The sequence below is a fragment of the Pseudochaenichthys georgianus genome, chromosome 16, assembly GCF_902827115.2.
Source record: "Pseudochaenichthys georgianus chromosome 16, fPseGeo1.2, whole genome shotgun sequence".
In the NCBI taxonomy this organism is placed as follows: domain Eukaryota; kingdom Metazoa; phylum Chordata; class Actinopteri; order Perciformes; family Channichthyidae; genus Pseudochaenichthys; species Pseudochaenichthys georgianus.
In genome coordinates, this window is record NC_047518.2 from 29,496,985 (window position 1) to 29,512,598 (window position 15,614).

Sequence of the window (15,614 nt, forward strand, 5' to 3'; positions counted from 1 at the left end):
TTATATTATGCATTATTATAAACACCAGTTACATTCAACACAAGTTGAAGCCATGCAAAGCATTGCATGATTACAAAAAACCCAACATGCAGGTCATGATTATATAAAAAGTCAGTTGTTTTAGATACGTAGGGGTTCAGGGGAAGAAAACAAAAGACTGTTGACATGCTCCAACATAATTCATTAAGTCAACAAACACTGTCTCAGAAAAATGTCCCAACGAGGTTCTGACCAGTCTCAGACAGTTGTTTAAAAACAAACATCTTCCTTAAACATTTCTGAAAACAAGCAGAAGTGAATCAGGGTTTTACTGGAAATGCTTGTGCATCGCAACATACAGCACAAAACTCCTCCCTTCTATTATTACTGCATACAGTACAGGATTCTGCTTATTAAAAACGTTCCTCTGTTATAAAATCTGTTGATTTGGGTAAGTTACTTTGCAGAAGTAATTACTGTAAGCACTTGTGTTAGAAATGCCATTGTGGTTATTTGTTTGACCATAATACAACATATAACGTCATTACAACACTTATCATATGACCATCAAAGGATGGAAAAGGATAAAGCATTCATTACATCTTACAGAGATTGTCCTTTTGATTGTCTCCAAACAGGAAGTATTTTCACAAAGCATTATACAAAGTGCTATCATTTGCTAAGGACAAATCATTGATCTTTGGTTCCTATTATTGAACTCATATTGCATATACAGTACATGGTTGTCACATTGTCTCCTCTGTTAGAGACAGACACACTACTGCATCGGACTGCTCTTACGGCACAGCTGATTTGCTGATGTCAGCGCCTGCCGGTTGCGTCTTCGTTTCCCAGTCAATAGTGTGTAGAAGAATGGATTTACACATGAGTTTCCATATGTCAGTCCTGTGAGGATTCGATTGACTGTCACCTGCGTCCCTACTGGAACTGTCCGCAGCATGTCGGGCTGGTAGAGAGGCAGCAGCTGCCAGATCCAGAAAGGAAGGAAGCAGGCCCAGAAAGCCAGGACAATACCCAGGATGAGGAGCAGGACTTTGGGTTTGGGGGCACGGGGAGGACAAGCCGAGCTGCCCCCACTGGCCCAGGCTGGCCTGGTCTGAGACACCCAGTAAAGCCGGCCTAGAGTTGCATAAAGTGCTCCAATGGCCAGCCCAGGTCCGAGGATGCTGGTGCAGAAGAGCACGCTCAGATAGGCCTTGGAGCTCTGCTCGTCCCAGGCCGGCACACACAGCTGGCCCTCCTGGTTCTCCCCCTCCTCCAGGTGCAGAGTGATCATCATGGGCAGGCTCAGGGCCACAGCCAGGCCCCAGGCCAGGCCCACACGCAGCAGGCCGGAGGAGTTGGAGGAGGAGGTGTGCAGGGGATGTGCCACCGCCCTGTAGCGGTCCAGACTCATGGCGGTGAGGGTGAAGATGGAGGCGTGCATGGTGAGGAGGTCCAGGCTCAGGAGGAGGCGGCAGCCCGGCTCCCCGAAGGCCCAGCCGGACGCCAGACTGTCATACACGATGAAGGGAGCGGTGAAAAGGTAGAGCAGATCAGCAAGAGCAAGGCTCAGCACCTGGAGGTGAAGAGAAGAGGAGGGAGAGGAAGAGGAGATGGGGGTGGAGGACGGGGAGGAGTTGGCGAGGCATGATGGCACAGGTACTCTCATTAGGCAGCAGGTCGGTCCTGCTCCACGCCGTCTACTTCTCCTGCGCCTCAACAGAAGGCCCATAGTGTACAGGTTTCCTGTGATGCCCATCAAGGAGAGGAGGGAGAGGAGGGAGCAGAAGAGAGCTGTGGAGGCAACGCTGGGTGATGGGGAGAGGGAAGGGGAGGGGGAGGGCACAGAGATATTGGGGATAATAGGGAAGGTGTAAGGGGACGGTGGAGGCAAAGAGCCTGAGAGGTCCATAATGTTAAATGATATAAAGGTTCAAGATTAAGAGAAAGCAAGAGTGACTTTCACAAGGGATCTCTTAAAGTAAAAGAAGCAGAGGAGGGGTGGTTCAAAAGGGAAAAAGGGGAGAGAACAAAAATATATTTTGTTAATTTACATTCATAATTTCCACTTTGATTTATTCTCTGGTTTCTGAAAATTGTATTTGTTTGACTCAGTTCTTAAGGACAGCACAGCTAAAACTGATTTAATCTCTTCAGGGTGCTGCAAAGCGATTTATGTGAATCATGAGACCAGATAAAGTAAATAAAGTCATATAAACATGTAATAGAAATGAAAATGTCAGCAAAACGAGGATGGTTTATGTCTGAGAGACCTGCTCTGGTTGGCACAGCCTTTACAGCTTTATAGTTTCACAGAGAGCCAGGCGAGACAGTCATGGTTTTAGTAAAATAATTGGATTTTCGGAGTAGGAGGGCTCGAACTGAAGGCTGTAAATCTATACGTCCCAAAGCCTGCTCCTTCTTAAAGTCAGCAGTCGGACAACAATTAGGCTAATTGGAACACAACAAAAGTGTGAGAAACATTAAAGAGCTAAAACGACTATTTTTGTGCACACACATTCTTAATGGCAATGGTTTCGTTAAGATTGCTGAGATTTATGTTGTGCGTTTTTACGCATCGGTGGTTTGGATGTGGACTAGTGCGTGACATTCTGCCGAGTCAGCGGATAGCGCAGTGAGGCGGACTGTTTGACTTTATTTAATTTGAAAGGATGAGCTGACATTGTAGCCTGATACAGATTTCTGCACCGGGAGAAAAGCGAGAAAATATATTTAACGATGTTTCTTGTGGTGTTATTCTGCCGGTCGTGAGACGAGCTTATTGCTTTACTTCAAGACTGATGGTTTTGTGGAGAGGTGTCATTTAAAAAAAACATCAAAGCAGACCCGGGGTGCATGACAGAAACGGTCTGTGTGACACATGGTGACCCGGGCAGCACCGAGGTTAAGAGCTACTGAGGAGCTGTGGAGCAGCAGCCGAACCCCCGCGGGGCGCGCGCCTCATACCTCACCGGCTCGCTTTAAATAACAGCTGTTCGCCTTTTCATAGCGACAGCTTTGTTAGATACCTTATACCAAATTCCATTTATTCTTAGACGCAAATATATTGTATACATTTTAGTTTTATATTTTATCCAAAAAAAACGCACCAAGGCACATCATTCAATAGGCAGGGAAACGCAACATATCTTTGATAACATTGCGATTTAAAATAAATAAAAACTAGGCTATTTTAGGCCACATATTTAAGGAGAAAACTGGTTTCATGTTAAAGGTCTTTATTTATATGTCAATATTAATCTCCTGATAAACAGTTTACTTAAGGCCTACTGTTGCATAACGGCCTGCATTTGGGCCCTAACGCTAAAGAAACATAACGTGCAAAGATCAAATCGCATATATGAACTAGTGAGTAATTCGCTCGATGTATGTCTAAAGCCTACCTTAAAACATTTTAATCCCGGACGCTGAAAAATAAATACTCCATGGATTTGTTTTGAGGAAAATCTCCGTTCCCATTTTGGAATATCCCTCAGATTTCTTCAGGCAGGAGATGTAGGATCATTTATCTTCAGCTGGAGGAGTATGTGGCGACAATCTGCCTCCAAACTTCTCTGCACTGTGTCCTGATCACTGCAGTCTGTGATGTGTCTGAGTCAAGGCTAGAGCAATGTGTGTGAGTGGAAAGGGGGTGGGATGGGATGCTGAGAGAGGGGGCTTCTCCTGCATAATGAATATGAATATGTGTTGGCCTGATGGGGTCCAGGGAGCCCCACTTTATCATTAGGAAGCAGAATATTTAACAATGACCTTCCTGGGTTTTTTACAAATAATAATGTAGATAGCAATTACAGGAAAAGTCAGATGTTCCATATCAAATGGCATTTGTGGTCTAAATCTACGTGAAAATATTACAGAATCAAACTTTTAAAAACATTCATACGATAATTACAGAGAGCAGTGTACAGTTGCTTTAAATTATGACTGCTGCAGCGCACATTTCTCCTGAGTAAGGCTATAAGAATTTGAAGTAAACCGATTAAAATAATATGTTTTATAATAGTTTTACATTTTTTATTTTATAGTCATGTAAGGGAGTGGGGTTTACAGAATGTGTGGTCACGCTTTGATGACTCTAATGGTTTCAATACATTTGAGCCAGGCATAAATCTAACAGTGAACTCACTGGAATTTCCACAAAACACAAGAATCTGACCATAAATGGTATTGTAACATCATATTTTGGCAAAATAATTTTCTGCTGTATAAGTCACAATTTATTGCGATGGGTTTATAAAACCTGGGTTTATTGAGTTAACACTGCTGATGTACTTTAATGCATATAGCCTTCTTGATCTCACAAAAGATTGTAGGGAGCAAGATAAACTATAAAAGACATCATAAAAAAACAACTTTGCCAATAGTACCAAAAATAAAATGATGCATTCATTGTCTACACATACAGCTTCAAATGAAAAATAAAAAGCATTACTGTGACCCCTATCAACACATCAGTGGAGAGGCATAAAAGACCTGGATGGTGATCTGTGGCTCCTTCTTGCACTCTGGAGTGTTTTTCTTGCAACTTTAATAAACACAGAGGTCAGTACAGACCATATATATTGAATTGGCAGTTAAAAAAAAACAAAGGTCATGGGGTTACTCCCCTTGAACAGAAAAGCGGCAATCGAAAGCCATGTCAGATTGTCTGTTTGATTATGGCCTCCTTTTCTGATTTATACCTGAAAAATGAAAAAAAAATATGAATCTGCACAGATATTTCTTTCAGTAAAATTGAATTTGACTTTGTTGTGTTCGGACTTCCTTTGGGAAGGACAGGGAGACAAACGTGCCGAGCCAGGGTATCATTGGTATTTGCTGTCATTTCATGACGCACAGCAATAACTAATGCACTTCAACTCTGACCCAATGTCAATAGCACATCAGTTCATGTTCAAACACAAGGCGCCTCACACCCCCACGAGGGATTTGCACCATGATTTGGTGTTTCTATTTTAGAGGGAATTAATTATCCAGTATACTTGCCTGTATCAACATTTTTCCATGTCAGAGACAAGTTTAACTGGTCGATCTAATAAGTGGCCTGACCTCAAGCTCTGACAGCATCAGAGAATAAACGGGTCTTTCAGTTATCAAAAGCAACTTGCCTGTTATCCAACGAGTTGTTTTTGGCTAGGCTGTCTCGAACCCACAGCTGTGGTTTGCCAGCTTCAAGAAGCTGAACAACTTGGAAATGATTTAGTTGTGACTTGCCAGTAAAATGGCTGTGTGCCTCATGTTGGTGGCGGGGAGTCCACGTTGGCTGCTTCATACATGTGCTGGCGTACATAAGATAGACAGAGACAGGCTGTAAAGATGAGAGAGGGACGGTCGGAAAGGGGGGGACATACCTATCCCCGCGGGGTGTGAGGAATTTGAACAAATACCTGGCACAGGCATGCCAAAATAGAAGAGGGGGAGAGGACCATGGAGCCATGGAGCCATGAGAGCAGACTCCCTCACACAGGGACAGGTATAACATCTTATTGGATGGAAATGAAGAAGGATGCTTGAGTGCCACGACGGCAAAAATGAAGTAATATCAGGTGATCTGTGTTTCAAATGTTCACAGAAGTGGAAAGAGCAGGAGACATTATGAACTGTGACATTTGGGAACGGATATTGCTTAACTTTAACGTGCAAACATGGAAAAAAGGAGTGGGGGGAAAGGAGAGTAAAAGAGTCTGCATACTGTGCCGTTTATTTGACTTTGTCAGAACACATCAATCTCAGTCTGTGGGGACACTTTATATAATTTCTAATTACATTTACCTGAGCTATGGGCTTTGTTCTAGTGCTTTGACCTGCAGTGCTTGTGTTTTCCCTTTTTAATTAGCTTGCATCTATAAAATATGCAAATATACAGTGATGAAAGCATAGAGAATTAATCATCCGCTTTCCTGTGATGTTATTATGAATGAAGCTTTTAAAATGAGGACTGGGTCGGTGATTATTCCCGTATACAAAGGGGATCGGCTATGCTGATTTCATAATTGCCAACATTATAAATTGCCATTTTAAGTTTAAAATATATTTAATAAATCACTTTAATATCAATATTTATTTTTGGTTGGCCCTTATTCGGTAAGGGGATGCAACTAACATGTCCATAATCAACTATTCTTTTGATTATTTTCTTAAATAAAATGTAAAAAACAGTAAATATATTCCTGGTTTAGTCTAACCAAATGTATATAACTCAAACAATTTCAGTTTAATTTTAAGAAGAAGCTTAAGAGTTTAATATTTCTGCAAGGAAAAGCTTAATTTTAGATTCAGTTCAATTGTATATACAGCTGCTGCTGCAGTATCACAGTGTACATCTCTTATAAAACAATACATTTGGGTCTATAAGTACAGAGTTCTATTATCCATTTTTTCTCCTTGTCACATAAAAATGCTTCTGTCTCAGGTTATTTTCTGGGGTTTCTGCACCTCGTGCGGCCAAAGCTTCCCTGAGGTGTCTTTGTGCTACTGGGAGTCCACAAGGGGTTGAGCATGTGAAAACAAAATGAAGCTTGAGATCACACTCACGCTCCCCTGAAAAAATAGTCTTTATTATTCTGTATATCTTCATCTATTTATGCAGCGTGCCCAAATGAAGGGGCCGTAACATGTCCAATCAGTGGGCAGTCACAGTTTGACAAACGCCCGACACGTAAACATTAACAGCTCCCTAACCTCTTCCCGGTTGTCCTTGCTTACTCCATTCATTTCATTAATTAGCTTACCCATTGCGTCGTCAGTATCGTTGTCTTGATTAAATGGGCGGACATTTCTTGTTTGTGACAAATGGCTGTTGGACCTGGCTGATTTACAACTTGTGATGAGTTATTGAACCCCCCTCCTCCCTCCAAGCCAAGAGTCAGTACTGTGTGAGTACACTGCGAGATTTAGCGTGGGTAGGCATCCAGCTGTTGTCCTTTCTTTGTGCATTGCTTACGATATTAAAACATAATTTGCATGCATCCATCCGCCTTGTGAATAAGATTAAATGAAGATGTTATTATTAGTTAAATAGGGGCAACAATAAAGCTATTTTGAGGCTTTCGAATTTTCTTAGAATACATAATGTTTAAATGAATATCTTTGGGTGTTTGACTGCTTATTGGACAAGTAAAGGTCATTTTAGGGAAGTGCACACATAGAATTGTTGTTGTTTGCTAGTATTATATAAACAAATGAGTTATCAATTAATGGAGAAGACAATCAGCAGATTCAATCGATAATAAAGATGACAACAGATCTTATTTTAGTTTGCCCTGCTTACTTTCGCAGCTGTAGTCTAGACATGAGAGGATTTCTTTACCTGCGTACACTTTTAGCTTGAAATCTATATGGGCTCAAGCCTCCCAGCGTCACGTCTGGAGTGAAGGGGATCTGTGTGTTGGCCCCTGAAGTGGGTCTGAAGAGGGTAGACACCACACACTGAACCAATAAACGCATTTACCCTGAAATCACCAAGGATTGGATTTGTGACCACGACAAAATCTGGAACCTGTTACAGGACACAGAGCCTGACTTTGCTGCTCGATCGGCAGAAATCAGATCAGCCTCTCACACGCAACACAGGGAGTGTTATTAAAGCAGCCAGCAGGAAAAATGGACTCTGGCTTTACAAGCAGAATAGTTTGGTAATGTCCTTCGCATGATTTACTGTGATGAAGAGGTGTAAAAACTAAGTAGTGAAATCGACTATATAGGGCACTTTTACATCATAGAAAACCCCCATTATATAGCCCACATGCATGCTGCAGTTAAACAAAAAACTCCTTGCTTTGAAGGAATTCTATAAAGCCAAATGTCTAAGGCCTATTGTTTCTCTCTTGTCATCTCTGTTTAGCATCTTTTGGGTCGTAAAAACACCCTAAGGTGTGAAGTGGTTCTCCCTTAGTATCTGCACAGCTGCTCATTTTGAATCTCAGCTTGTAATTAGGGTCTCAGTAACCAGGTGTGTAGCTCCTGGTCCTCCTGCAGTTAATCACTAGTTAAGACTGACCACATTCAAGTCCTTAACTGAGGATCTGTATATGCAGGCCCACTGAAGGAGGCCAAAAACAGTTTCAATCTGCCCACTGGTGGCTCAGTAGAAGTATTGCATGCCCTCACACACATCCAATAATAATAATAATGGAGTCATTATGCTATGCCTCCGGACACACACTCATTTGAACTTGGAGGCTCCAAATAATGATGGTCGGCCTCCTCACTCTGCCACCATGCTGCTGATATCTCTTCTAAATTATAAAACCAAATGTAGGCATCATATAAAGTTTCCAAATGACTGTTGTACTTTAAATGACTTACGGTGAAGGTAGCCAATGGTTGAACTTAATAGTGGAAATGTTGGCTCACTGTTTAGCGGTTTGAACGAGTGCTGTTGGTGGTTTTATGCTTCATTACTACTCAAACAAGTAAAAAGGAAAGTTTTGTTCCAGATGAACATATTTCTCATTGTTTACTTTAAGCTACGCTGGCTGCAACATTTGCCACATTCAAACCAGTCGAACATTATTATTTACATGGAAGTCCAGTCACGGTGAACAAAGATTACCACGTTTTACAAGTGTTTTCATGCTTTTTATTGGAGAGTTTGTGGTGGAGAAATTACAGGAAATGAGCAGAGATTGTGATAATGAAAACTTAAATATCAATGTTTGACTCAGATCTTACACCAGCTCATATTTCTGAGTAGCTGCCGAAGTTCTGTGAATGGATTTATACACTAAAGAGAAATAAAATGTGATTATGTATATTTTCTGCTCTTCATATCTTTATTGTCATGTCTGCCTGATTATCTAAAAAAAAATGCTGACATCATCCCACGTCCCTTTCTCCCTCATCCCGGAAATGTTTCCTTTGGGTCAATTACTATTAGTGTTTTGACACAAACAATACGGGGTGCCGATTTAAATCATCTACCAAATTGATTTGTGTTTCATAAATGCACCGCCGGGTATTGGTATCCAAATGTTTATGTTTTTGAATGCAGCTGACTGTTGTGGCTGCTGCATTACGTCACTTTTTTTCTTTTTCTGTTTTTTTTAGCTTCAATCTGATCTCTATTTCCATATAATGACACAGCTCATGACATCATAGGTCACTTCTTGGGCGCTTTGACTGAGATTAAATCAGATTAAGTATTAGTAAACACACACTGTCGCTCTGTCTCTCTCATTCACCCTGTCTATCAGTCCCAACACACACACACACACACACACACACACACACACACACACACACACACATACACACACACACACTTTAAAAAAAATTACATTCAAAATTAAATTAGCTGTATTGGTATTTCATGTTCATGTTGTATAAGGCTCATTTGCTTTTGACAAAACAAACGGATATTAAGACCTTCTTTTTTAGACGAAGTAGATTAACATCAGTATTTATCGATTCAAATAAAAAAAAATTGTAGCACTTGTAGCACACAAATAGTACAAAAAATAATATGTAATGTAAGACACTTTTAAGAATGGAAACGTAATACATCAGGAATATAGGATATCAACAATCAAATAAAACGAACACTTTTTTAAACTTTATTTTTAAAATAAAACTAAGTTCAGAAGACATTTCTGTGATAATTATGACCAAGTTTATGAGTTTTACTAAATATAAAATATAGATATGTTGATGTATGAACTAAACGACGGATTCTGGGTCAATAACGCGTGTGTATTTCGCATCTAAACCATAATTTAACCTTGACAATGTCACTGTGGCAGTCCGGAGAGGCGCGTGCTCTTTGATTGGGGACAGACAGCATCGTATGGAACATCGCAACGTGAGCGCGCTCATCCACCACCTGAGGGCTCGCGGACAGTTGGCAGGCTCGCAAGGCAGAGACAGCTCGCGCACGGTTTCTAATCGCTTATCCTTTTATTTTTAATTTTTTTAATAACCGAGCTTTAAACGTTGTAAAAGAAGGAACTGAAAGTAGACTGACGGCGTCACATCGCGCTGAATTACCGTGAGGAATATGATAAAGACCGGTAAGTGCTGACTGGATTTAACTGCGCAAGAAGTTGTAAAAGTGTCACTTCCGGTGAGATTTTATTTTATTTTAACATTTTATCGATGGCAGTAAGGTTGTTTAATAAGCAACATGTGTCCCTAAAGTGTAATTTAGAAGCAGGTAAACGTGTACATGTTAACTCATGATAGCAAATATGGAAACATTTTATATATAATAAACACTGTAGAAATCTTTACACTGTTGAATATTGGTTTCAAATGGGACTCGAGAATATAATATGATTCTTTGCGTAAACATGATTAATTTCCCCTTTTCAAACAAAATGATGCTCATACTTTTTTCCTCCAAAAGTAAAAAGAAATATGATATTATGAAACTTTTAAGTATTACATTAACTTCTGGCAAATGTTACCTTATATCCAAGACTGAAGGATGAAGATACAAAATAATATCAGATGTTACGTAGGGGACGAGGCACTGACAGAGTACTGAGCAGAAAAGGCGCAGAGAGCTTGGTGTGCACTGGTGATTTAGACTTTAATCCTTTTTTTGGATTGGTTTTTTGAGTAGTGTGAACAGATTGAAAACACAATTGTATCTTTAAATAGGTTTTAAAATGATGTAATGCTTCTGAAAACTGAGAGACAGACTGCTTTCAAACACATGTACATTTCACATTGGGAATTGACCAAAGTATGGGATTATTGACATCAGTTTCTCCTCCAGTTGATTCTCTTTTTAAAAGATATCATGGTCATCTTATAAGACCTTATTTGTATTGTATATCCAGCTTCAGTAAACTTAACAAGTTATTCTATTGTTGATAGTTTTTAGGTAACCATCATTTAAAATATACAAATTTGACCAATGCATAGCATAGCAGTTAATGTTAAACAATGTTAAAGAGTAACCCAGTTTAGTTTTGCTTTCATAAAGTTTGGAGACATTAAACTAACAGATGAATAAACAATAACATGGCCACATCAGTGACGCAGAGTCCTCTTAGTCCCTTTTATGAGCCCAAAAGACTCCGAATCCTTCACCTCCCATAATACAACCTGATAGCATATTTATTTAGACGCTCCCTGATGCCCATGTCCTTCAAACGTCATCCCCCATTTAGTCTCCTGGAATTAAATAAATCCATGTTGGTTAAAACATATGAAAATGATTTATTTCATTTTTTCTTTTTCTTCAGTCAAGCTACTTTAATTCAGGATTTTCAAAAGATGTGCGCTAAATAATATAAAAGTATGTGTGATACTCCAAATTTGATATTGAATGCAGCATCATCTTTTTCTCCAGACATTTTAACCGCTCTGATTTTCGCATTTGGCACTTAGCAAACATGACAAATTATGAATGTGTGTAAATGCCAATGCTTTCGATAAAGAATGGAATGGTGCGCAACACCAAACCTCATATTTACAGTTTCAAAGGATGTTAGTCATACTTGTATTTTATAAATGGAAAGCCTCGTCAGAACCTGGCATGTATGTGTGTGTGACAGCAGCATCATAGTGCACCCTGCAATTTACATCCTTTTGTGCTGCATTTAAAGTGGTATTACAACATCTCCAAATAGCATCACTTAATTGTGCTTTTCATTGGCAGATAATGTGAAAAAAGCTGATGTCGTCATAGTATGTTGTTTACTTGTGGGGTGGGGTCTGGATGTCTGGAGACCGGTGAGCTTGTAGCAGCAGCCCCATTTTTTCAGGAAAGTTCATACTGACTAACTAGAACAATCTAAATCTCTTCAATACAATAAAACAAACATTGCAAATGCAACTTTTAAAGAGAAAGTTAAAATGTGTTATTTGTGATACAAGGTGAGACTGGTGTTGACTTAGCTCTGGGGTTAGCATGACGCTGAGGTTTACTTTCTAGAAACACATTTCTATAACAGTCAGACCAAAAGCCTCTGTGACAGATAGAGATAGCGTGTGAATAGTGAAATACATCATGGTGCACGGAGAAAGCTGTAAAAAAAGTAATACGGTGACTTTAATTGAAATAGTCTAATAAGTCTTGATTCTTTTACTCGATGTTCTGAGTATTTTATTTATTGGAAAAGTGTTGTGCAGAGTTCCAGCCAGCACATTGCAACCTGCAACATCTTAACTCCCAGATTAACATTCAGTTGTCATCACACAATGACCTTGATCACTGCACACGGCTGAGGGGGGGATTGGTGGCAGCAGAAAAGTTTCAATTAGATGGAATAAGGCCTGGTGCCAAGGTGACGCCACATTTATTAGACGTTTTCACGAGAGAGAGAAAGACCAAGACAGTGTGTGTGTGTGTGTGTGTGTGTGTGTGTGTGTGTGTGTGTGTGTGTGTGTGTGTGTGTGTGTGTGTGTGTGTGTGTGTGTGTGTGTGTGTGTGTGTGTGTGTGTGTGTGTGTGTGTGTGTGTGTGTGTGTGTGTGTGCGCGCGTGCACGTGTACGTGTACATCTATCTTTGTGAGGACCAATTTGTGTTTTAGACCATAGACATGATAACAACAAACCTCCAAAAGCCTGTTTGAGATTTGGTTTAAGGTCTGAAACCGGTTTAGATTAAGGTGAGGGAGGGATACCAAATTCACCAACACTAATCATATACAATCCGTTTTTAATTTACTCGTTTCTGGACATTTCAAATTCATACTTTTGTGGAAGATATAATTAACACTACTTACTTACACACTTGGAGAAATATCACCATGTGATGGAGTATTTGTCTAAAGACACTCAATACAATTATTTAACTGTATTTTTAATACATGCAACACACTGTTATGATCCTTTCAACCATACGCTTTTTTCAGTAATTGGCATGTGTTTAAAATATTATGCAACCTAATGTTCAGTTATGACGTAACACCTTTACTGTTTGGTGTTCAGCTGCAGCTCCTGCGACATATGAGTGATTCTTCCATATCACACTTCACTAGAACTCTATTGACCTGAAAAGGCAATAAGCCAAAGGTCACTGCCGTTTTTTAACGTCACTGGGCATTTGTTTGATATGCTATGTCAGCTGTTGCAGTATCCCCCTTTGTGCACATTAAACATCATACAAATGTGCCTTATAAAGTTACATTTAATAGAATACTTGAATTTAAAATGAAATAAAAGTAGAGATTTTGCATAGAGCCATGTGACACTGTGAGAGAGATCCAGTCAGTGTCCTGGTTTCTAACCAGCGCCGATCAATGGCCAGTATCGATGAGTTCACACTGTAGTGTGACATCGCAATGTAGGGGGTCAACCTTTAGGGTTTCATTACACACAGTACATCGTGTCTGTGTTGTTGATCAGATTCCCTCCAGGGAAACCATTCATTCAAAGTTAATGATGCATTACATATGACAGATCAGTATTATCTTGTGTTTTCTTAAATAAGAACCGGAAATGGGGCTGATCCCATGACACGCGGAGTAAGTAGAGTGACAAAATGAAGAACACAGTTTATTCAGTGTCTATTTCAATGACACTCAAATCATATTCCCTGCAAATCTAATCTGACCACATAACACCTTAATATGGTCAGATAATCTGGATAGAAAGAGGACATGGGAGGTGCTAGAGAGAGGCGGCATACGTGGTGAGAAGACTCACTATGAAAAAAGATGGTGGTAATGAAAGTGGATTTATGTTGTTGAGCAGAAGAACTCTAAAAATGATCGTCAAGGTAGATCTGTTCCTGTATTTGTTTGGAAATGCTTGCTTATTGTAACCAGCGAGTTGTTAGACAATCAGACAGCTGCTTGTGGTCCGTTTTGCTCAAACCTCAGGGTCTATATTCAAATATAATCTACAATGGACGATGGAAGATTATCACCTGGATGATGAATAATTGTTCTGATATTTTCATTGCTAGGATATCATGTTGCCAAGTTAAAGTTTATATTCATGTGTGATATAAACTACTTTATATTATCAGGAAGCAGCTACATATTATAGAACGAGTTGCAAGTTAGATATTGTTTTCATTGTCATTTAATCTGTAGATGAAAGACTACAAAACATTAGGGCTGATCAATTAATCGTATTTTAATCGCAATTGCGATTTTAGCTTGCAACGATTATGAAAACAACATAATCGAAATAAAACGATTTAAAAAAAAAAAGTTCAGGGTAATCAACTGTTAAAAACATACTGTTCACATTTATTTCCTCATTAGATGGATGTTTTCAAAGTAAATGGATAATCGTTTTTAATAATCGTGATATCAATTATTGACCCAAATAATCGAGATTATGATTTTTGCCATAATCGAGCAGCCCTACAAAACATCAGAACATTCTCAATCATAATGTATTCAAACCCAAGGTCATGTCATCAGATTGAATATTTCTTACAACCGGCAGTCCCAAAATCAACTTATGATGATCTGATCTATAGGGGTTTATTAATGACCTTATCTCCACCTGATTGGTTGTGATTACCAATGCCTCTCCCAATATGTCAAATGTGTACTCAATAAAATGCAAAACACTGTTATACCCTCAAAACTATATTCACACAAGTAAAACAAAATGTTGAAGGTGATTGTATTTGGTTTGCCCTCAAGTGTCAACCCGTACATAATATAAGAGTCTGGTGTTTGCTGCAAAGGATCTGGTTTTTAGAAGGGCCGACAAACATTAGAAGATCAAACATTAGAAAACATGTTTCAGCATTTATGATAAACGAGGCAGGACTGCAGACCAGAAGCTGCTCTGATCGCCTGACACTGTGAAGCTTCACATGTGTTTTCCCACACAGCCCTGCAGGTTCTTATATGAGAAGTTATTTGAGACATTTGTCACCTCGCCAGGATAAGGCTAATACACACACACACACACACACACACACACACACACATCCCTCATCACCTCCTCCAGCTACTGTCGTCAGTTGTCCAGCGACACTTCAACCCAATCACGGAGATAGCAGACCTGAGAACGTGTTCATTGTGTAGCGTTGCCAGGAGCTACAGTGGAGACCTCAAGGTCAGGACTGCCTGCTCACACATCTGTTCATTAACTGAACGTTGAGCAACATAAGCCTCGGAAAGTCTGTCTTTATTATTTCATGGGAAAGACCTTAAAAGATCTCTCGGTTCAATCTGAGTTTACTTCATATATTGTTCCACCATTTACAATTTCTTGTCTAGTTAATAAGGTACCTTAATAACGTATTTCAACTTTTACTACATTTAGCAGTTTAATAAAAGTTTAGGTACTTTATTTAGTATAATTATGCAAATCCTGTACTGGTTTGCATTATTTTTACCCAAAGAAAGTACATGTGTTAGAAGTGTTATCGCCTTTTCATGCATTAAATGAGTGGTTTCTCATCTGCCCTCTCATCGCCAGATCTTATGACATCCACCAGCATGATGGTCCACACGTTAGTTGACAAGCAGCAGACTCTTTCAATTACAGTGGCCAAAAGGATGCTGTGTTTTGTATTCATCCATGTAGAACATGAGGACATGTTTCAAATTCTCGTGAAAGCAACTCAAGCTAAACACTGTATTTACAAGTCATCATTTCTAGACGGTGACATTTGTTGGTTTATATCATACAATAGTATATCATACTTTTTCCCACATCATATTCATATCTTCTATGTGTATAAATAGAAA

The 15,614-nt window shown here is 39.5% G+C and overlaps 2 protein-coding genes across 4 annotated transcripts in view; one reads left to right on the forward strand and one right to left on the reverse strand.

The window, feature by feature from the left end:
- The window catches only part of kcnj14 (potassium inwardly rectifying channel subfamily J member 14), a 30,636-nt gene that overhangs the window by 6,682 nt on the left and 8,340 nt on the right, over positions 1 to 15,614 (forward strand). The window contains exon 1 of one of the 3 annotated variants that reach the window (XM_034101759.2): positions 9,841 to 10,010. The exons of 1 other annotated variant lie outside the window; for it this stretch is intronic. The gene's annotated coding sequence lies outside the window, so the exon portion shown is untranslated. Of the gene's footprint in view, positions 1 to 9,840; positions 10,011 to 13,590; positions 13,673 to 15,614 lie in introns of those variants that run through there. One more of the 3 variants, XM_034101760.2, reaches the window with a different exon arrangement.
- Positions 4 to 3,564, reverse strand: uts2r3 (urotensin-2 receptor 3). The gene is made up of 2 exons (XM_034101762.2): positions 3,387 to 3,564; positions 4 to 1,957 (listed from the first exon to the last, which is right to left on the reverse strand). Exon 2 carries the CDS (start codon positions 1,892 to 1,894, stop codon positions 758 to 760), a length of 1,137 nt encoding a protein of 378 aa, XP_033957653.1. The 5' UTR covers positions 1,895 to 1,957; positions 3,387 to 3,564; the 3' UTR covers positions 4 to 757.